Here is a 24,457-nt window from a genome sequence, read left to right on the forward strand (position 1 = left end):
TACAATTAATTAATCACACACTTAGAAAATGTAAGACAGTTTTGATATAAAAACTAATAAGTAATTCAAGGTGTTGTTTAATTAAATTACTATACAGGGATGGCCAGAAGTACGGAATAAAATTCATATCTTTTGAATGAGTTAATTTTTTTTAAAACGCCGAAACACGTTAACGGATTTTGATTTTTCCCATCTTTCGGTTATATAATAATTCATTTTCCTTCAACTCCCTAACCCCCAGCTACCCCTACTTTTTTTTTCAAATGGAAACATAAGGCATGTGGGGGCTCATTGAAAAGCTTATAGAAAACCGAATCCAGCCATACCAAATGAACAAGTTTTATGTTTTCAATAGCAAGGTTTAATTTTTTGAATTGGACCGATTAGTTTCGGAGACACAGGTTAATAAAGAAACCTACTTTTTACAGATTTGTTTGCATTTTACTACATGTCAGCCAATTAAGTGTTCAAATTGATGACCTCCAGCCTCCATACAGTAATATAAGTATATAAGTTTTGTAAAAAGCGTTTACGCACATTTTGTAAGATTTCTGGAGTAACTTGGCGACATTCGTTGAGAATACGTTGGCGTAAATCTTGAAGAGAAGAAGGTGGAGTGAAATACATTTTGGACCCCACAAGCAGTCCAAAGGAAACAAATCAAACGATCGTGCAGGCCATTCTATGACACCTCTTCTCCCAATTCACTGATTCGCAAACCTATGATCAAGATACTGTTGAATATCGAAGGCGTAGGTAGCGTGGGGGAGCTCCATCCTGTTGGCATATCAACTGATCTTCGAAATAATTTTCATTATTCTCCATAATGTTTGTCAACGCTGGATCAATGTTGTTTTCCAACAAATCCAGGTACATCTCTCCGGTGAGGTTACCTGGTAAGATAAAAGGGCCAACAATACGGTCACCAAAAATTCCAGGCCATACATTTAATTTTTCTCGATGTTGTGTATGACTCTCATAAAATATCCTTAAGTTAGAATCGGACCAATAACGACAATTATGACGATTGACGATGCCATTAACAGAAAAAGAACACTTATCCGAGAAACAGGTATTAAAAATAACAAGATTGTTAATAGCTCGTTTCATCATTACTTCATAAAATTGTAGTCGGCGGTCATCTTCATGAAGTTCCTTTGCAAGGTGAATTTTTTATGGTTGAAATATATAATGTACAAAAATGTTGCAAATTTTGGTTCGCATGAAACCGGATTTAGCTGCCAGTTGCCTAGTACTCGTTTTGGAATCTATGGCAACATGGTCAGGAACCGCCAGATCTACGGCTTCCTGTGAATATGTTTATCCAAGTGTTGATAATTAAATATTTCTGTTCCTGTTTTCCTATTAGCCGATTATTTCCATAAAAGAGTGCAATTATTTCCACCATTTCTGGAACAATAAAATAATAATTCACCCAATACCCGGCCTGATGATATTATTTAGTATTTCAATTTATTTCGAACAATAAAAGAAAATGTCACTCTGACATAAGGACTGACACCGAAGGACTAATTTTAACTGTGGTTCAAAAATGTAACCAAGTACGTTAAACATTTAAAGTAGTTTTTAAAACGGATCAACAGTTTTATCGCAGCAGATGGAGACAAAATAAAGTTTCCAAATAAATTTGTAAAATGTAGGTTTTTTATTAACAACCTGTATCTCCGAAACTAATCGGTCAAATTCAAAAAATAAAACACGATTGTGTAGAGAATTTGAATACGTTCCCAACGAAGTGTCACTTAACCCTCTATTAAGATTTTCTGGGGGTTGCTCCCCCTCCCTAGGAGGGTAGAGTCTGTAACAAGAAATTTTTGTGATAAAATGCCACCCTTCGATCAATAATCGACCTACCTCGGCGTTTTTCGAAAAAATAATTTTCTTTGAGAGTTATTCGCTCTGTCTCGTTTTGAAGAGCCCACCCTGTATAAATATTTAAATTTACAGATAGCAATGTGGATTTTCTCAAAATTGGTTGTCTTCTATCAGTTACAATGTTTGAATTACATTAAGAATAGTTACCGAAAATGAATAGCACTTGTGGGCTACAGTACTTTAAATGCATCAGCCTGACTAAGCAACTTGTGTGGGCCGATTTAGCGTTAAAGCGAAAACGTGACAACGAAGTATCTATTTATTGTCGAAGTTTCAGAATATTCTGGACCGTCTCAACGAGTCTCAAGTGGTCGATATCGATTTGGCTGCTTTTTCGTATGTTACTCATCTACTACAGATGTACAGTTTGGCAAATTTTTGATAGCATCAATTTTGTCAGCATCTCTGACTGGGATTAGTCCTATCCCTTAAATTATTATTATTAATGATAATAGAAGTATTACTAAATATTTATAATTGTTTATTTGAAACATTGCACTTAGTAATGTGTCAGTTTTATCTCTTACAAATTCTACAATATTAAACCAAAGAAATATCCAGTGCAATAATCACGCAGTTCAATATTTGACTGAATTATTTGCAAAGCTGGAATGTGTTTGTAGATAATTTCTCGTACTTATTTCCTAAACACAGATCATTACTATTCAAATCGTTTAAAGAAATACTGCACTGTTAGGTTACAGTAATTTACTCGGGATAAACCTGACATACCTAAAATTAACTCGGCGAAACAAGAATTCATCGCATCAGTTTACGAAAAAGTGTTTGTTTTATTAAGTTTAGTTTTATAGAAAAATTTAGAATGATTTTTAGTGAATCATCTTATATGGTGTAACTGTACAACAGTACCTATAAAATTTCAGTGTTTAGTGACAGCACGGTGTGTTTGTGTGTATTCTTTGTTAAGTTTCAAGATGGGATTTGAGAAAACGTACTGATGGCATATGTTTATATCTAAAGTCAAAGGTAACCTCATATTGCCCCAATTAAAAGTCACACCCTGTATATTTCAGGTAATTCCGCCGAATTTAGTAAAAACACACATCAAACTATTCGCTTTAGGTAAATCTTACGTGTAAAAAAATGGGCTCATTCAGTAATATTGAATTTACAAATTGTTTTTACATTTTCCTTAAACCCTCATCCCCCTAAACACATCGGGGAAAAATAAGGTCGATGACTTTAAAATATTAACCATAATAAATAACTTCCTATTCGTAAAATATGTCCATTCGTAGAGCATCGTGACGTCACACAACTCAAATAGCTCAATGCGGTATTAGCTATTGTCTTCAGTTATTTATTTGTGGTATAGTTTTAGTTTGATGCTGTTAATTCATAATTTTCTATCTGTGAAGAAAAATTATAAAATAATTCAAGAAATCCTTTTGCCCCAAAAGGATCACTCAAGGGATATTTTTTTTGACACTATTTTGGCCTAACCAAAACACACCCTCAAAAATAGAAACAGACCAGAAAAAATCAATATATCACGCACATCAATTGAAAACAGAAGTCTATTATTTTCAAAATTCTCCTATGCTACAGACTTATCCTCTTAAAAATAAAAACATATTTACATATAAATATCATAAATACGAGCAATGAAGATTGTTTTTTTCGACATCCATGGGATTAGTACATTCACCGAGTTCCTTAAGGTCAAACTGTTAATCAGCATTACTACCACGAGGTTCTTCTAAACTCCATGAAAAAATCAGAAAAAAAGAACCGAATTGTGAAAAAAAGTCATGAGTTCTTCATCATGGTAACGCACCGGCTCACACTGCATTGTCTATCAAGATGTTTCTAGCCAAGTATAACATCCCAGTGTTAGACCATCCGCCTTATTCGCCTGACCTGATACCACGTTACATTTATCTATTCCCCAAGGTCAAATCTGCATTAAAAGACAGTTGAAGCTGTGAAAGGAAAAGCGACACGCGTCATGATCGGGACTTCCAGCATTGTTTTGACCAATTGAAAATGCACATGGAGCGATGTGATGGATTAAGTAAATTTAAAAATATAAAGTTTTACGGCATCAGTCTCGTTATTTCATAGCCACACCTCGGAGATCATAATAAATCATAAAATATTTTTTGGGTATGTCATTATACAAATATTCAACTTATTTGGCAATGTTATATTTAACCAAGTAATGTGACAATAGAAAATATCAACCTAAGAAAGCTTTATTTCCCTCTCCTGAATAATTTACATACTTATTGGTGTTTATTCCCTTCTTAGACTTAGTTAATGTTTCGAAAAATCAATTTATCAAAATTTGTATAATGACGTTTCATTCTAATTTGGATTAAATAGTTTAAATTAGTTTGTTTTTGTCTGCTTCCATGGCTAGAGATGTCAAGTATCTGGATTAACCATTAACGAGTGATACGACGTCACAATTTGACTTCTGTGCGTTTTCCCTCACTCCCTTTTCATTGTTTTGAGGGAAAAGTTCCGATTTTTTACGCATTATGATGTATACCTTATGAATATGAATTAAAAATATGTACATATATGCTAAATTTCTTTTTGTGCTGTGCAGAACGAAGTTGCCTTCACGTTATATAAAATTAGGGCAAACGTCGCTCGTTTTCACCCGAGTTGCATTCAAAACACCAAGCCTCAGCCCCAACATTCGTCCCCAGACGCAAACCACTTACCAGGCAATTCCAAGAAATTGGATGTTCGCCTCTGTCGACCTCTGGCCGTGTTCTGGAAGTTGAGGGGCCCGATGTCCTCATTGGAGACGTTCGACATATTCGATGCGACGGAGTCCCTAGACCCCCTCCTTGAGGCGAGGTACGCCAAGCCCTTCACGGACCCCTTCCTGCGGGGAGAACTGGGCCTGCTTAGGGACGTCATCGTCGTGTTGGCGACCTCGTCCGTCATATCGGTCAGGTCCGATGTGGACTTTCTGCATCTGCACCTGGAACGAATGATTGTTGGTGAGAGAAGGCGGGAAAACTTTTGTGGGAAGCGCTGTGGGAATGTATCTCTTTAAATTCCCGTAAACCTTCATGCATCACAGAAGTTTTAAACAGAAGCAGTCACATCGGCATTCGAAAGAATAATAAGTTTTTGACAACATGCGACATGTAATTGATATGTCTTTGAAGTAAAAACGTTTTTGTTTGTCCAGATGAAATAGTTCTCTGGGAATATGTCAATTTTCACACGAATCTGAAGTTACTTTTGTGCAGTCTGACTTAGTTTTCGAGAGAAAAAAATTCTTTTCAAAATTCTAACGTGGACATTTCAGAGAGCAATACATACGACACTGGAAACACTACTATTTACAACACTGTATACTTTATGTAGCTTTCAGAACATTTGCAATGAACTATCAACGTTGTTTATGAAACACATTTTCGCAAACTTGAAATAAAAAAAAATATGTACTTAATAATAAATAATTAAATATTTCCTGATCGCCATTTGTAATTTGTAATGTCATCAAAATTCCTCCACTATCAGTCTGGATCCACACGCATGCCTGATCACGGATCCTTTGTAACCACATGACCATTAACATTGAATTGTGAATCAGCAAAGCGACTTGACACTCCGTCAAGGTCACAACGGATTGAATGTTGATGGTCACGTGATTACAATGGATCCGAACCTATTTTATCTACTGATCTAGAATAAACTAGGCCTTTAAGTTGATTCCAAAAGTAAAAATCGCAAAAATTAAAATCAGGAGAACGCGGTGGTCAAACAATTGGTGAATTTTGGCCTATTCAATGGAATTTCATCAAGAAGGTCGTTTAAATTGTTTCTAGAAAACTGAGATAACCATCTCTTAGGCGACGCAGCATAATATGAGGTACTAAAAGGTAATCTTCCATCATACATATCCGTACATTTATACTGAATGTGTGCTGCTGGTGGAATTCGCAAAACTCATGGGGGTTTTTACTACTCTAATATTATTAGAAATACAATTTCTTGTTAAAGTTGCTTCATCAGTAAACAATATAAGATTAGAGAAATTGCGATTTGTGTTTAGCATTTCCTGCAACATTCTCCTTTATCAAAACGCAACTCTTCTAAGAGAATCTTGAGGCAGCAACTTATAGATGTAAGATTTTCCTCAACAATTGCTAAAGCCATTTCTTAATTGTCATTTGTTCGGACATATCGAACTCGACCATCATCAGTAAGTCTGTGTTTTAACGAGCCATATTCCTGCAATAGATGTTCAATGTTCGTAAAAGTTTGTCTGTGTCGCACATAACGATTTCAAAATTTTTCCATATCCTCGAATTTCCTTGACATTCGCCTAAAGTGAGCAACATCTCGGAAATATATATCGATGTGCCCAAGGTGAATAAAATCATATTTATTCCAATAAACTATCAAACTTAATAATTCTGCTAAAGTTATCGTTTGAAAATAACATAAATTATATTGTAGCTACATTGTAAAAAAAAAATCCCTCAATTTCACTCAATTTTACTCAATAATGTATGTCTGTCCACACATGATTGAGTGAAATATTCACTCTATTAGTGTAAGTACAACTAAAATTTTGTGAGTGAAACTATTGCAACAGAAGTGAGTGAATTTTACTCAGGTCTGAGTTTCTGTTAACTATCAATTGAGTTGAGTTTTTCTCTAAATTTATCTATTGTTGAGACAATATTTTTGGTTTTGATTAAAAGAATTGGTTAACTGATCGGACGAATAGATTGCCATAACCTATGTATATTGTATGTTACAGATAAGTAAGTATAGGTAACAATCTAACTATCCGTTTATTTAACCAAATATTAATCGAGACTCAATATATTATTGTTTTTAATTATTGTAATCAAACTATTGTACTTAAATACAATTGCTGTCATCAAAATAACCGAATAAAAGGATACTTGTTCAGCACTACACGCCATACACCGAGACACGAGATGACCTAATGGAGACAATGAGAATGGACAAAGACAACGCACGACACCCATATAATGAGTTACTCCTTATAAGTGACATTTACTCCGATTTAGGTACAAGTGTACCAAATTACGAGTTTATCTCTATCTATTTGACGGTACCTATATTTAACCTATATTTGAGTGAAAATACTCAATTTTCGGTCAAATATTCACTACTACTTACTTACTACTTTTACTCACAAATTAGTAAAATTATCAAGATGCTCAACGATGAGTGAAAATGTACTCAACCATTTCACTCAGTGGATTCACTCCGTACCTTTATTGCTCTCACTCACACCGATTTTTTTACAGTGTAGGCAATTACGTATTTATTCTTCTATTTCCAAATCGTTTTCTGACCAAAAAATTTCAATTTCAAAATTGCGATGGATTGTATTTTCTGGAAGAAATATGCTTATATGGAAATTCCCGGTACATTACATAGTTCAGCTTTAACTAGAAAAGTATATCCAAGCCGTAATATTATCCGTTATCAAATGAGGACACATGAGACATCTCTAAGACGGTATTCTACAGTCTAAATTGGTTTACCCTCAGTAAAATTTTGACCTTAGTGCAAACTTTATTTTTATTGTTCCAAATAAATGCACAGATTGTCACGGATAGAGGTAACTTTATGACATGAGGGTCTGCCTTTATCGGTTGTTAGAAAAAGCAATAACATCAGCATCCACAATACCGTCAACAAAGCTAATAAACCTTTATCAGATATCATCTAAATATGTACCCAGAACAATTATGTGTGGCGCTTAATGTGAAATAAATCTAGCTAGGTCGTTATCTCACCAGTGTGAATGAAGTTAAAGAGAAACATCATTGTAATGTTATTTACTTGCGTGAATTTATGAACCACATAAAATTATCAACAGTGAAATGCCAGAAGAAGGAAATATAAAATTATCCTCTTTTCCTACTCTCACAAGACAAGTTTTTATAATTATAATATGGAAATTTGTTATAAAATTAAGTATTCACATAAAACAATTAATTTGTAACTTGCCATATATGTTATACCTTGTTAAAAATTTTCACTAATCTTTTGATTAGACTTTTGGATTTCAAAGTCTATAATGCGGTGTTTGCCATCTTTTTAGACATTCTATAATAACGTCTATAGTCATGTACGTCACAAGCTGATTTACATTTTTTTAAATCAAATAAAAATGTATATACCTACGATATGCGATTCACATTAACTTTCATTGTAGAATAGTCTTAAACATTTTTTTTTAAATCACCCCATTGTTCGTTCTCTAGATATAAAAATTCAATTATTCTCTTAGCTTCAGTTCTTATTATTGTTTCTTCTCTTTGCATCTCCAGAACACTATTTTTATTTACAGATACCAATATCAGCTCGTCCGAAGTCCGAAATTTATGACTGAAGTAGTTCTATTAAGTGAATGTATTCGCTTCACTACATCTTTTTATTAGGTAAGTGAATATCACGTTTATTTGTAATTGCTTCTACTTGCTCTTTAGTAATAATTTATTTTGTCCCTAAGCACCATGAAACTTTGAACTTAATATTTCCTGAACATTTATAAATTAATGTTTGGTAAAATATACCTATGTAAATATTTAACGTTTTCTTCTCAAAGTAAAATAATCGATATTTCAAGCATTACTACTTGAATCAAGAACATCCTTAGTAAAATAACGTATTACGGACTGTATTACAAGTTTTTCTTTCTAAGTGGGACATTATCTTCCGAAGGATGTCTCCAACTTTTCGCTATTATATTTTATGATAAGAGAAAGAATGAAAGGAACTGTAATATAGTTTATCTTACAATAATATATTTAATGGTTAAAGCTTTTTGGACTGAAATAACTTCTTTCATGAACTAGATCTATCATATCATCCTTGGGGAAAAAGTTTTACACTGAATAAATTCCAGAAATCTCTTAGATATTGTTAAAATAATAAACAAGTTCTAAAAATATTACAAAAAAAATAGCATCCCTTAAAAGTAGTTCTCATACGAAACTGAAAAAATTGTAACTTTACATCATCATGTGTTCTGATTACAAGAGCGTATCTGATTTAATTACAACACTTATTTTAAAACAATAATCGCCTTTTAATGTATTAAAACAAATAACCTGTTTGAAATTCGTAGAAATATAGCTATTTAATTTTACATGCCGTTACGTAACTAATCAAATAATTACTCGATTGAAAACAAACTTAGTGAGACCAATATAAACTTTGTTTTCATTGAAAACATTCGAAAATATTTATAATAGGAAAGTTACGGCGCGATTAAATTTTCAATCTTGTCTTAAGCCTCATTTAAACGGTGATAGTTTCTGTGATAGTTGCAGTCATTACAATTATTACATAAACATCACCTTATATAATACTGCCTCTAAAAATACTTGAGAGTTCAATGACTTTCCCATAGTTGAGTAAGGTGTGCCTTAATATTCTACCTATAAAACAACAATCAAAACAACCAAATTTCCCGTTAGAAAATATCACGAGGAGTCGAGGGAATAACAGACCTATTATTATTATTTGTTCAGAATTTGCGTACAGCATTCAAAATATCTTGCTATATATTTTGCAATAAAATTATACAATTAAATAAAAAACAAATTGATTGTCTTTTCTTTTATAAATATTATTTATAGTATTTCATACGTAAAATTAAATAAAGTAATTGATAGAACTAACACACTTCCTAACCGGATGAAAAGTTTTGGAAGTTTTTGGAAGTTTTGACATTCGGTATCTTGCCCACAGAATTTATTTTCTGAGGTCATTCAATTCTCAATTTTGATAGTCGCTATCAGAGCCAGTGTATGAACATACAGGGTCGGAAAGTACCGATGGTCCATCTGCCGTTACGTGAGGGCGATCAAGTAAGTCATAGAAATCCGTGCGATAGAGAAAGATGGCTATAATGAAGGCGTCTAATAGTCACCGCCCTGTATACTGGCTCTGGTCGCTATCGCACTGTCGCGCCACCTTTCTCACTTTTTGTCCTAGTACACTATATATCACTGTGCGATCTACGTCGACTGTGACACCGTGATAGTTGCGCATACCGATGCCTTTTAAATTATGCCCATCCTACTTACTAGTACTAATGTCGGTCGTATAGGCATCGCACTTTTATAACGATACTATTATGAGTACTTAGATGAAAGTACTATCGCCGTGTAAATGAGGCTTAACTCTACTAATTAAGTATACAGAGTGCTCCTTTTACAGTTTCTAAATACCAGGAAATGAGTTCCTCTTTGAAAAGTAGAGAGAGTAGTTCATATAACGTATTTCCGAGATACAGGATATTAAAGTTGTTACTTTGAAGAGAGTTTTTCTTAATTATCTTAGTGGGTAAAGCTTAAAAGTAAGTATATCAAAATATGTACCCGAATAAATAGATTCTGAAGAAAAACTACAAACCACATTATTTCTAATAGCAGTAATGCGAATAGTTAAATAAGTTTTTCATACCCCAAAGATATAATACATTCAAAAAAGGAATACTAAATGAGCTGTAGAAAACGGGAGAAATAAATTTAAAAATATTAACATGATAACATTTGACAACATAAATTTTAATTACCACAAAATAATTGTTTTAACTTTATGGCAAGATGTATACCTAATCAACACAGTATAAATGAATTGACCGACAAGCATTTGGTATATGGAAAATGTACAATTGACTATTTAGCAGCAAAGCGATGTGCTGAAAAGTTTCCTGGTCAAGTTCCTCATACTAGTCTTTTAGTTGCAGTTGACTGAAGGTTTCAAGAAAACGGTACTTTTTAGTCCAAGGTCTATAAGGACTGTAAATTTGGATTTAGTGTGTGAATTTAATGTGTGCGATTTAGTGAATTTGGTAAGAAGAATTGCTGCTGAATTCAATATTGCAAAGTCTACAGTCGTCAAAGCATTAAGAGAACAACAATTACGGCCTTATCACCCAACAAGAGTTCACGAAACCTTACTCTAGAGAGAAAAACAATGCGGGACTATATTTTTGTAACTGGTTCGAAAATAAACAAAATTAATGTTTTACGATAACAAGAATGTTTGACGATAATCGGAAGCCAACAATTGTGTGTCATTCCCAATATAAATTTGCTTTTAATGTGTGTGCTGTTTAAATGGTGTTCAGTATCTAAATTTCTTAGAATATACCTCCAGATCTCATAGGTGACCTTTGAGTGTCAGAAGAGGTATATAGTTTATGCGTGATGGTGCACCATCACATTACACTCATAATGTGCGGCAGTTCCTTAATCTGACCAGTTTGCTGGACGATGCACTATGGGCCAGGAACCTGAAAAAGTGGCCAAAATACTAAAAGTACTCCAATTGCTATGAAATGTGGTACTCCAAGATTTTTGGGGTCGCTGATTTCGAATCCGTATTCAAAATTAAAAAATTCAAAATGGCGGATCCAATATGGCGTACGAAAATGCTGAAGATGATCTGACTGTGCTGAATTTGGTATTAATAGGTTTTCGGGGTCGCTGATTTCGAATTCGCACTCAAAATTTAGAAATTCAAAATAACGGATCCAACATGGCGGACAAAAATGCTAAAGATTCTCTGATTTTGATGAAATTTGGTACTGAAAGGTTTTTGGGCCGCTAATTTCGAATCCGTACTCAAAATTCAGAAATTGAAAATGGCGGATCCAATACAGTGACTATAAAATTACAAAATGAGATTATGTAATTGAAACGCCTACAGTTCGCCTACAAAATCTTTAGTTTCCAAGGCCTACCAGGAGGAGGTTGCAGTTCAATTTCAGACCCCCTAATTACCCTTGCCTCTCACTACTCGGAATGCATTATTTAAGTAAATCCCCTTCCCTCTCCTAACTCAGGGCGCTTGCTCTGCATATCGTTATTATTTTTTTCATAAATACTGATATTACTTAGAACATTAACTTCAGAATTCATAGGCTCAATTTTTCAAATGTTCAAAATCTGTGCTTTTTATGAGAGACATGCATTTTTCACTGAAGTATTGTCAATATCGGAACGCCGATTTAGACAATTATTTAGGACACCCTAAAGTATTTTTAAATATTTTTCAGAATTTTTTCAAATTTTTTCGCAGCGGTTTTTTCTGCTGTAAATCCAAACAAGCAGTTGAAATATTTCTTATAATAGTGTTATAATAGTGTACCGAGGGGAATTTTACAATTCTGACTTCTAATTCGTAATCAGCGACTCCGGAAATACTTAGATGCCACATTAGAAAAAGTTCCACTGAGAAATAAAATGTATGTCTCAAAGAGTTAACCTCTTTCACGCGCGCTGTCACGATTTATTATAAATTTCGTCGAATTATGTGAATATTCGCAAAAGTTCGCGGGTTTTTTTTAAAGTACACACTCTAAGGAATCAAAGATACATCGCTCTTTTGATAAGTAGTGGAGTTTAGGGGAGTTCTGTTTCCAAAGTATGGTCAAAGCTTCGAAATTCACTAATATACAGGGTGTCCGGAAATGATGAGCAAAAAATTCAGGGGATAATTCTACACCGAAAATAAATGCTACCCCTTTCTTTAACATTTTTTCCAAAACTGATTATTAACGGAGTTACAGGGTGTTAAAGTTAAATTTTATTTGCAGTTTTTTTGCAATACCTTTTGTCACACTGATAATATTTTAACGAAATTTCGGATATGAGGATTTTTCGGGATGAGGATTATAAATTTTCCCACCGTTTTTTCGCATTTTGTAGAGGGCGCCACATACCAGCCTTTATTTTGATTTGAATGGTTCCAACATTTTTGTGCTACACTTTATGCGACTTTTGACTAAATATTTTTGTTCTCCTAACCTTTTGACATAAAAACGGTATACTTTATTTGTTTCGATAAATCTAACCGTTTTCGAGAAAAACGCTAAAATAACATTGCTTGCATGTGATGAATACGAAATCATTTTAATTTATTTTCTACATTAAACATAGCATGCTTTGGAAACAAGCGCTTAGTTGCCTTGGAAACAAGTTTGTGGAGAATTAGTTTTGACAGATAGTAATTTTTGTGAAAATTTGTTGTTACGCTGATGGTGGTTACTGATAAATAATAAAAAAAATAACGTCCTCAACAAATAAAGAATGGTTTACTAACAAAATCATAAGGTTAAAATACATGTTTCTATTTGGAAATGCTTCGCGATACAAACGTCGTGCTGAAAGAGCATTGCCAGCAGCTAAACCGTAATAATAATGCATGTCCCGCAACTCCACGTTAGAGTAATTGTTGTTCATTTTTATTATAATTTTTATGATAACAATTACTACAAAAGAACTTGTACAAAATTACTATCTGTCAAAACTAATTCTCCACAAATTTGTTTCCAAGGCAACTAAGCGCTTTTCCAAAGCATGCTATGTTTAATGTAGAAAAATTTCGTAATCATCACATGCAAGCAATGTTATTTTAGTGTTTTTCTCGAAAACGGTTAGATTTATCGAAACAAATAAAGTATACCTTTTTTACGTCAAAAGGTTAGGAGAACAAAAATATTCAGTCAAATTTCGTATAAAGTGTAGTACAAAAAAGTTGGAACATTTCAAATCAAAATAAAGGCTTGTATGTGGCGCCCTCTACAAAATACGAAAAAACGGTGGGCAAATTTATTATCCTCATCCCGAAAAACCCCCATATACGAAATTTCGTCAAAATATTATGAGTGTGGCAAAAGGTATTGCAAAAAAACTGCAAATAAAATTTAATTTTAACACCCTGTAACTCCGTTAATAATCAGTTTTGGAAAAAATGTTATAGAAAGAGGTACGATTTATTTTCGGTCTAGAATTATCCCTGAATTTTTTGCTCATCATTTCCGGACACCCTGTATGAGTATAACGTTCCACCATTTTCTCTGTTTTTCATTTTTGTACTTTGAGCCCTATTACAATGATTTATAGAAATAAAATGATGGATGAGATGTAATAGCAGACTTTTGATTTATTGAAATACAACAGTACCAATGAAATATTTGAAAAGTAAAATCGCTGGTTTCATACATGATTTTAAAAATTTAAGTCTTGCCACATTGAGAGTAGCCGGTCAAATTCAATGAAACTTTAAAATAACTAGTTTAGCTTATCTAGAAAACGATAAGACCTGAAATCATCTCCGCAGTCGCTTTTTGGCCACTTTTTCAGTTTCCTGGTCCATAGCGCGATGGTGGGTAAGATGTAACTATAAATTGGCCTACCATGTCACCCGACCCGAATATATTAGATTTTTATTTGTGAAAGCGTGAAATTTTGTTTGATAAGATATTAGAGTTTTGTTTAGGACACGGCATTTCTTCAGCGTATAACCTTTTTACATTTGTAACATAAAACATTAAGGGTTAGACTGTAACTTCCGAGCGGTTATGTCTCATATACAGGGTGACCCATTAAGAATGGAAACACTCGCGTACAAAAGTTGTTTATGGACCGATTTGAACCGATTTTTTTTTTTAAAGATAGATCTCCAAAAGCTCTATCTTGATGCAAAATTTGAAGGCGAAATTTTGATTTTCAAGGCCTACTACGAATTTTTTTTTTAAGTGAAAAATACCAAAATTTTGTTAGCGATTTTTTTATAAAAAATCTGACTACACCACTGGATTTAGGAACCCCTCAAATTCATTTGTACCAATTTTTGCAAAAAAAAGTTATGACAATATCGGCATCACCAGTGTTTGCCTTTGTCGGTGAACCTATTCTTTTATAAAAACCGAATAAAACCCATAGGGAAACAAAATTAAATANCATTTATTTTCGGTCTAGAATTATCCCCTGAATTTTTTGCTCATCATTTCCGGACACCCTGTATGAGTATAACGTTCCGCCATTTTCTCTGTTTTTCATTTTTGTACTTTGAGCCCTATTACAATGATTTATAGAAATAAAATGATGGATGAGATGCAATAGCAGACTTTTGATTTATTGAAATACAACAGTACCAATGAAATACTTGAAAAGTAAAATCGCTGGTTTCATACATGATTTTAAAAATGTAAGTCTTGCCACATTGAGAGTAGCCGGTCAAATTCAATGAAACTTTAAAAATAACTGGTTTAGCTTATCTAGATAACGATAAGACATTTGTCTGAAATCATCTCCGCAGTCGCTTTTTGGCCACTTTTTCAGTTTCCTGGTACATAGCGCGATGGTGGGCAAGATGTAACTGTAAATTGGCCTACCATGTCACCCGACCCGAATATATTAGATTTTTATTTGTGAAAGCGTCAAATTTTGTTTGATAAGATATTAGAGTTTTATTTAGGACACGGCATTTCTTGAGCGTATAACCTNGTGTTTCACATAGAAATGCCTAACAAAATTATTTTAACGTATGTGTGATATATCTATTTGTGTAATTTTATATTAGTCCAGTTGGTAGAGGTTCGGCCTGTGTCAAACCTTGATAACCCGGAAATAACTGCACAGGTCTACTTTAAATGATGAGTACATAACAGGCGAATTTGCTGACAAAGTATTTTATCAGGAAAAAAGTTATTAACAATTTAATCGCGAAAATTTTTTTTTAGTAGTTTTCTTTAAATAACTCAGCGGGATGACTTTGTAGGAAAAAATGCTTAGGACATGATTTTATTCGTAATAAAAATAGCTACAAAATGGCGGTGGTCCGATTACGAAACTTGCAATGACAAAGCCGTGAGATTGAAAAACCGGTATAAAACGTCAATTTTTTCAAGCTGCTGTAAAAATGTCAATTATAAATAAAAAGTGATAAAACTTTCGAAAACTATAGTTCAATATATATACAATAATGACGCTAAAGCCGAAAATCAGAAGAGCAAAATTTTTTGTTCTATGAGGCGTTATACATTCATCGGCATCTGAAACCCGAAACTTTGCCAAATTTGTTCGAAGCTTTGCTGACACTTGAAATTTGGTACACACATAGTGTAAATATGCAGAAACCAAAAGCAATTTGCAAAATTCAAGTATCTTCATTTTTGCAGTNTTTAAATCTAAACTAGCAATCCTGAGGCTATTCTGAGGATTGTTTGTAAAATAATTTAAAATTTCCTGCTCGTGAATACGTCTTCTCTGTTGATTGTCCCTTTTTAAAATGCATTTTGATACAGCACCATATTCCATAAAAGTATTGTTTATTTTAAAAACTGTGCTATGCGTAATTATAGGTCTATCTGCATGTCTGTTGTTAAAAATTATACACACCTCTCTTGCCGTCCGATTATTTTCTCCAGAAAGGTGTAATATTTAAATTTTGTCATGTAAAGTTAAACTTTGAGCCATCGCAAAGAATTATGGAACTTATTTAACCATGCACAAAAAATATTACAATGTGCCATTACTTGTGAAGTTTGACATTTGTTGTGTAATTTCTATTTTTCACAGCCTATCAAACTTTGATATATCATTTTTAGGCAACGTTATCTGAAATATCTCGTAATATTTTTTTCAGAAAATTCTTCACAAATAATTGGATTATGGTTGTAGAATCCAGTGGCTTTTTGAATAAAAAAATTATAAATGTAATTATTTTTGTCTAAGATGGTAATATTTGTAAGTTTTGGCATAATAACCACGAAATAATAATAATTTGACGAACTTGTTGTTTATTTTACATATACTAGTTTTTATGATTCTTATTAATAATGATTAAACCAGTGTTTGTTATTTAATTTTATTTCCTTTTAAAAGAATAGGTTCACCGACAACGGCAAACACTGGTGATGCAGATATTGTTATAACTTTTTTAGGGGCAAACTTTTTTCGCAAAAATTGATATAAATGCATTTGAGGGGTTCCTAAATCCAGCGGTGTAGTCAGATTTTTTATAAAAAAATCGCTAACAAAATTTTGCTATTTTTCACTTAAAAAAAATTCGTAGTAGGCCTTGAAAATCAAAATTTCGTCTTCAAATTTTGCATCAAGACAGAGCTTTTGGACATCTATCTTTAAAAAAAAAACCGGATCAAATCGGTCCGTAAACAACTTTTGTACGCGAGTTTTTCCATTCTTAATGGGTCACCCTGTACATAAAAGGAAAGAGAAAATATTCATATGTATAAATTTCAAGTATTTATTATAAACAATACTAATTTTTTAGTAAAATTCAAAATGAAATGCAATTAAATAATTTTACCCAGATAAATTATGAAATAATTCATGCTGTTAGTGATATGAACATAGAATTATTACTGAAATAGTAAAGCAAGATATGCGTTTTTTTTATCGATGTGGACATCAGATAATAATTAGCAAAATAGCTAAGATATGTCTGTTGATAAGAAACCAGAATATAAATACGATCTCGATGAAATGACAGTAATAACAATGGAAAATGTATAGCTAGCTAATTAGAGTAAAAAAAAGAATCAAAGTATGCACTTACTATAAACACGAATTTCTTTTATTAGAACTTTCCCACGTGTTTGAATAGAATAAATATTTATGTCATGAATTCGTATAGGCTAACGCATTTAAATCGGGGAACATCAAACAAATCACAATAAAAATCCTTTTTGCTTTTCTGCAATCCCTCAACAAAAGAAACAAATTATGTTATATCAGTTGTTTCAAAATGTTCCAAAAGGAAGATCTTTTTTATTTTTCGTCATTGCATAGGGACCAAAATTACGCAACCTCGACCCCTTGCTTCTCTTCGTTTCCGAGATCCCAATTTGAGCTTCGAACTTCAACCGCAATACAAGGAACAAATTATCATAATTTTCATTTCAAACGGGAAGTGTATTAATGTAAGTTCCCTTGATTCAAATCCAGTGCTAAATCACAGCGTAGGGGCAATATTTCCTGGGAAGTTTCAATCTAACCCCTAGTGTTTTGTGTTACAAATGTGGAAGGTTTGTAGACGGTAATCGATTTACACCACGCCGAGAAATTTTCTGAGAGAAATTGTCATTAATCATAGTTCGGAAAAAGTAGCTAATTTGTACCTTTTGGAATATTCTGATATATTGGTAAAACTCTATTAAGTATCGCAAATTTCCTGAATATACATCCTAAAATAATTGAATGAACTACAGGGTGATTTTAAAATATGCAGCAAACCTTATAGGGCAGAAACCAGAGGTCCAAATAGACTGTTTGAACTAATTTTCTAGATATTAAAATCCACCCCTAACGAGTTACAGCCCCTTAAAGTTGAAACAAAAAAAATAAAAATTCAAATTTCTCCTAAATGTCTAGATATTTTTTTTCAAATTTGGCAAACGACCAAGGCTAATAAATAGCCATGTTTTGAAGTGAATATCAATAAAATACCTTGACGGAATGGGGATAATGTAGTTGTAGTTGCTCGTTGTTTCACCCTGTATTTTTGTATACTTCATATTTTGATGACTTGTGTGGCATCACTGGACAGGTAATTTAATTTTAAAAGGTTTCTTTCTCTTGAAATATTTTGATACGACTAATATTAAACAAGATAATTGGGTCAAATTCAACACACTGCATTTAATTTTATTAATTATTTTTCAAGTAGGTTGTTTAAAACTAGCTTATTAAAACTATTGAAATGTCATATTGACAGTAGTGTGACAATTAAGTACGTTAGTTCCATAGAAGAAATGATTTTAAATATTGTCGACGAAAATTCTACAGTTTCCACAAGACAAATTTTTCGACGTCTACAAGGCAATGTATCTTAATCTGTAGTGTGGCGAGTGTTACGAGAGTAATAGTTGAAGTCCATATTCAAAAAGTACAAGGGCGTGGCCAAAACGCACCAATTGCTTAGCTACCGCGTTCTCCTGACCTTACTAATACCAAATTTTTGGGCTTGCATGTAGATGAGAATCTCTCATGGTCGGTGCATGTGGACTCCATTGCCAGTAAACTGAAGTCAGCTTATTTTGCAATAAGGAACCTGAAATACATTGTGAGCAGTCAATATCTGCTAAATGTTTATTATGCTTTAGCATTCTCGCACATTAAATATTTAATTATATACTGGGGGTGCTCTACGCATGCACATCGAATATTTATTCTACAGAAGAGAATTATCAGATTGATTTTCTCCTTAAACCCGTTAGATTCTTGCAAAGNATTTTTTTAATAATAAATTTTGTTGTAATTGTTATTTAATATTATTAATTTAATTAATTACTAATAATAAGAATTAATACATTTAATAGCAGGTGTAGTCTTTCCGAAGTCAATTAAACATGTACAAAAACGCCTAGCAATAAAATTTAATGAGTTTTGTAGGCGTCCCTAAAAAAGTTTTCTGTTAAAGGTAAAAAATAATAATAATTTGTATATAATGTGTAGGGAATTTTTTATTATATGTTCAGTAAACCAACAACATATTTTAATTATTTATGTCCTCAAACAATTTTATTATATTGATGTAAAGTTATGACATCAAAAAACATTTACATTTTCATTAAATTATATTACCGCTCGACAAGAACCCTTTCGGGAAGGTATGAACATATCCTTACCGGTAAAGTATGAGGAAAGGTTATTAGTTTAGGTTAGAAAAGTTATTCAATAAATATAATCAATAATAAAATAATTCTGCATTGCTGCACTGCACTGCTAGGCAATTTGTCAACAACTAAAATTTATGGTTAGTCGCTCAGTGCGGCTTTGTTTGTGCGCATTTTTCAACTGGGCTATACATTTCTACCACCTCCACGTGTAGTTCGACCAGACCTGTACAGTATGGGTATGGCTAAATAAATATGGTAACAAGATTTTCAAATATTTCAATGCCGAGTTGCTGCGTAGCGACCGAACCTGGCATATACTGCCTCGCTCTTTGATCTTCAATTGAGATCGGAATACAATCAAATTATCTAGTGTTAGAAATAGGAGTCGTATCGGTTGATGTTCGTTAAACATAGTAGTCCTACGTCGCAAAGCCACCGCCAGTAAGTTCGTTACATTTTTGAGAGAGCGAGGTCTACCTGGATTGCTTGGCCGCTTACTATTGGTTTTTGCTTGTAATTGCTGGTAGCAGTTCTACCAAGTTGATCTAGAGAGGCTTGTTGAAGTTAAATTTGGAGGCAGACATATGTTCTGAAGTATTAAATAAAGTGTTATAAAAATCTAAATGGACAAGTGATTAATGTCATTGCTTGACATATAAATTGATTAATTAATTCGATATATAAATAACGAGCGTTCAAATAAAATCGTGTTCGAAGTTGGCTCTGACACATTGGACGTAGGGAGTATCTTATAGCGACCAACTTAACCTCATTTCTCAACGAGCTGTATAGCAGCTGTCAGTTTCAATAACGTTAATGACTATATAACTTTATTTTAAAGAATAATCGTGATAACAATAACAAACAATTAAAGGAGCTGCGGAAAGTGTCCCCCTCCTTGTTATAACAATAAATTAAAGCAGCTGCTGAAAGTGTCCCCCTCCTTGTTCCAAGCACTTTTCACACCTGTTCCTCAAAGAATTAAAGACATTTTCTAAGATGCTCGGGGTATTGTTAATTTCACGAATCTTGTCTATAAGTCGAGCCTGCAGATGGTTTAAATCAGGAATAGGCAGTTCAAAAATAGTGTTTTTAAGGTAAGGCCACAAAAAGAAATCACACGGCGTAATATCACATGACCTCGGTGGAAATTCATGTTCAGCATTGAGACTTATTAGTCGATTTTGGAAAACTTCCCTCAACATATTCATCGTCTCGCCTGCCGTATGTGCCCTTGCGCCATCTTGTTGAAAGTAAAAGTTTGTAATTTCGTTTTCTTCCAGCTGGTTAACAAAAGGAGCGATAATTTCTTCTCTATACCTTTGCGCAGTAAGAGTACCATTAAAAAAAATAGGTCCATAAATCCTCCTTCGATTGAGAGCACACCAAACTCCAATTTTTTGAGCGTGTAGAGGGCCCTCGACAAAAAAGTTATCTGGTTTTTCAGAAGACCACATTCTCATATTCTGTGAGTTTACGTAACCACTTAAATGAAACCAGGCTTCATCAGAAAAAAAGGTGATATTATGAAGTTCACCGTAGTTGTTTAAAAACCATTCACAAAATACAGCCCGTCGCGGAAAATCAACTTCATGAAGTTCTTGCTGACAAGTTAAACGATAGGAGAACAAACGCAAATCTTTTTTTAACACTGTGTGGCAGGTACCGACTGATACTCCCACCATTTGTGATAAAACACGTACAGAAGTTCTTGGCGCATTTTCCATTATTTGTTGGACATTTTCTTTTAATTCTTCAGTCCGCTTTTTAGGTCGGCCGCTTCCTTCTTTTCTTGTTACACTGCCCGTTTCACGAAAAACATTAACACAACGCTGAACTGCACTTTGAAAAATTTTGTACTCAACAACGCCGGGAAATTGATTTTGAAATTCTATGAAACATTCCTCAATAGAATACTTCCATATTCCATCAATCTTGCGTCCATTTCTAAAGTAGGACTCTATGATAAACACTTTTTGTTCTTGAGAAAACACCATTTTAAACGCTTTTTAAAACGAAAATATTCAAATTGATAGCGGCGATATAGCGCTTTGACAGATGACGTTTAAGTTCATTTAACGCTACGCCCTACGTCCAAATTTTCAGAACCAACTTGACCACGTTTTTATTTGAACGCTCGTTATAATCTAACTCTAGCTTAATATTAGTTGTATCAAAAAATTTGAAGAAAAACGTTTTAATATTAAATTATCTGTCCAATGATGCTGCACAAGCCATCAAAATATGGGATATAACAAAATACAGGGTGAAACAAAAAGCGACTACCTCTACATTACACCTACGCCGTCAATGTATTTTATTGACATTCACTTCAAAAAATGGTTGTTAGCATTGGTTGTGTGCCAAATTTGAAAAAAGTATCTTCAGACATTTAGAAGAAATTTATATTTTTACTTTTTTTGTTTCAACTTAACTCGTTAGGGGTGCATTTTGGTATCTAGGAAATTGGTTCAGTCTATTTTGATATCTAGTTTCTGCCCTATAAGGTTTTTGATATCTAGTTTCTGCCCTATAGGGTTAGCTACATATTTTAGAATCACCCGTATACTAAAACCAAACTAAGTTTAAATATTTTCTAAAATTTTAAAAATAACCTCACATTTCGTTCAAAATTTGAAATCTACTAATTAAAATTCTTATAGAGTTTTTTTTAAATTTTTAATTTATAGTTACAACTTCGAAAAATCTACTACGCAATGCTTTGATCTTGGCGATACGCGCAGCTTTTAATAATATACACCCCAACCCTAAAGGAAAACAAAGACATATCTAATAAAAGAAAGTCTTCATCCCTCTAAGTCGTGCGGGCGACATGTAAAAGCACTCGAGCATAAACATATCGTTATAGTGCGCTCACCTTTGTAGAGGTTTTTCGGCCCTTTCCGATTCGTTTATTGATTTGCTGGATCCATATTTCTCGTCATATCCTGGATTTGTTCTGATATTACACTTGGGCTTCCTTTTTTCCTTAAACGAGGAATGCCTGGAACTCGTGCTAGTGATGGAGTATCTATAACTGGAGGTCGTCTGGGAATCGGAGTCCAGAGAATGACAGATCTTATATTCGATATCCTGGTAAGCGCCTGTGGGATGTTTAGTGGTGGAGGAATATTCCAAACTGGATTTAGTAGAGTTGATGGAGTCGCTCTTGGAAGATTGGTATAATTGCCTATTGTAAAGCTTACTTGACTTTTTGGGTGGTGAAGCCAAACTGAAGTTGAACAGGTCACAATCGCTTGACCCAGCGGTGTCTCTGCCATTTTCCTCGTACGTGAATTTTCTGGGGGATCTTGGAGACCTAGGCGACTTTATGGGCATGTTTGGAGACCTCGGGATGCTTTGGTTGAAGTCAAATACTGCCCTTTCTGTTTGACTGGGACTACTCAAAGATACCTTCGGGGATTTTAGACTCGCACTGTCTGTTTTGGGACTCCTGGGGTAATTTTGGTTGGGCGACTTGGGCGGCGGATCTATGCACTGATAGGTCAGAGAAGGGCTACGAGGCGCAGATCCAGATGTGGGGGTGGAATAAGAAGACTTTGGTAACGCTGTAGATCTCTTCGCTGATCTAGCAGAGCTGCTTCTGGAGAAGTTTCCGAATCCGTTATTGACTTTCATTTTGCTATCGGTATTGCGAGATTGAGAGGTGCAGATGATTATCTGATATGGATTTTTGCTGTCTTGATATGTTTCATTTCAGGAATCTATTGAATTTTAGGCATCTGAAAAGAGAAATAATATATAGAACTAAATTCTCAATCAAACATAGCAATTTTATTAAGAACAGTGTGTCTTGGAAAAAATGTGGCACAGTTATTATTGCCACATATTTTGAATGATACAAAATTAAAACCTATATATAACAGCGCAAGTACATTTGAAAACTATGTATCTTAATGTAAAAGTGTTATGCGTTGTCCTTTCAGCCAATTCCACATAAATTTATTACAGTCATCTCGTTATGAGAGGTCAAATGGAATTTTAAGTTCTCGGCCTTGTAACCTTAAAAAGAAATATCCAACGAAAATGTCTTACTCGTATTGATCGCGCTAAAGGAAATGCAAAGAAGTTTTATATTTCAAGAAGTTTAGCATTGCTTTTCCGTGTGCTGGTTTCATACGATTTTCGATGTTTTGCTTATTCAATTTTCGGGAAAAATATTTAAAATGAGTGCGTAGAAGCTGTTTATACAAGTACGAGAGAAAAGTATATAAAAATATTATTAAAGAAAACTACTAAAATGTTTTTAGTTAGTACTTTACCAAAAACACTTATTGTTATTTTCACATTGACACATTTGTTTTAACTGAGTTTTAAAACTAGTTTAATTAATATTGTATTTTTAATTAATTCAAGATAATTTCCTTGAGAATCTACACTGGTGAAAACGGTCTAAAAATTACTTGAAACAGTTCCATATTATTTTTTATTAGAATCGATTTCGGAATCTTTTTCGTATATTTTTTAATGTCATGTCCTCAATTAATCTTTACGAACAACTTTAATTGTGGAAACATCTCGTAGAAATCAGAAGGAACCAAATCTGGGGAACAAGCACATGTCCCAACACTATTTTGACAAAAAATTGCGACCAATGTTACCGATTTTTTTAGCCAGAGCTTTATTTGCACTTACCTGACGAATGTTACATACTTCAAGGGTATAATCTAGAATCTAAATGGTGTAAATTTAACTAAACTTCCTTAAACGAAAAATGTCGCAAAGATAGTTACAGGGTATTCAAGTTTCTTTTTTTATTTCTTGTTTTCTCCTTCACTCGGAACCCAGTTAACCGACTTCAGAAATACCTATTTGTTGTTGCTTAGTTTCTCTTCATGAAGTATGCAGTGATTATATTTCTATTAGGTTTAATCATACAGAGCGTTCATGTTACTTCAACCCTTTCTGTAACTTTTTGGTACGTTTAAATTTTTACACGCAACTATCAGAAATAGGTAGAGAATTTTATGCTACACAAAATTGTATACCTATCAAAATTATCCTCGGTTATGAAGATATTCCAGAAAATATTTATTAACCCATACCCCATATTTTTTGGAAATAACTACGTATCCATAACATGACAATTCAGATAAGTCAAGTTTGTATTTTACAAAA

At 33.4% G+C, this 24,457-nt stretch overlaps 1 protein-coding gene across 1 annotated transcript; it reads right to left on the minus strand.

Annotated features, from left to right (window-relative positions):
- Positions 1–726: 726 nt before the first annotated feature.
- On the minus strand, positions 727–22,957 carry LOC108911771. The gene is made up of 3 exons (XM_018716792.1): positions 22,197–22,957; positions 4,590–4,849; positions 727–893 (listed from the first exon to the last, which is right to left on the minus strand). The coding sequence occupies exons 1-3, from the start codon at positions 22,955–22,957 to the stop codon at positions 727–729; spliced, it is 1,188 nt and encodes a 395-aa protein (XP_018572308.1).
- Between the last annotated feature and the right edge of the window lie 1,500 nt (positions 22,958–24,457).

The sequence above is a fragment of the Anoplophora glabripennis genome, unplaced genomic scaffold (genome assembly GCF_000390285.2).
Source record: "Anoplophora glabripennis isolate ALB-LARVAE unplaced genomic scaffold, Agla_2.0 scaffold795, whole genome shotgun sequence".
Lineage (NCBI taxonomy): Eukaryota > Metazoa > Arthropoda > Insecta > Coleoptera > Cerambycidae > Anoplophora > Anoplophora glabripennis.

Bases quoted from the DNA above. Each gene is read 5' to 3' on its own strand.
- LOC108911771 (XM_018716792.1), bottom strand. From the start codon at position 22,957: ATGAAAGTCAATAACGGATTCGGAAACTTCTCCAGAAGCAGCTCTGCT. The intron at 4,850-22,196 runs GTGAGCGCACTA...TTCCAGGTGCAG, and splicing joins GCCGAAAAACCTCTACAAAG to ATGCAGAAAGTCCACATCGG. The intron at 894-4,589 runs GTAAGTGGTTTG...TTATCTTACCAG, and splicing joins CAATTTCTTGGAATTGCCTG to GTAACCTCACCGGAGAGATG.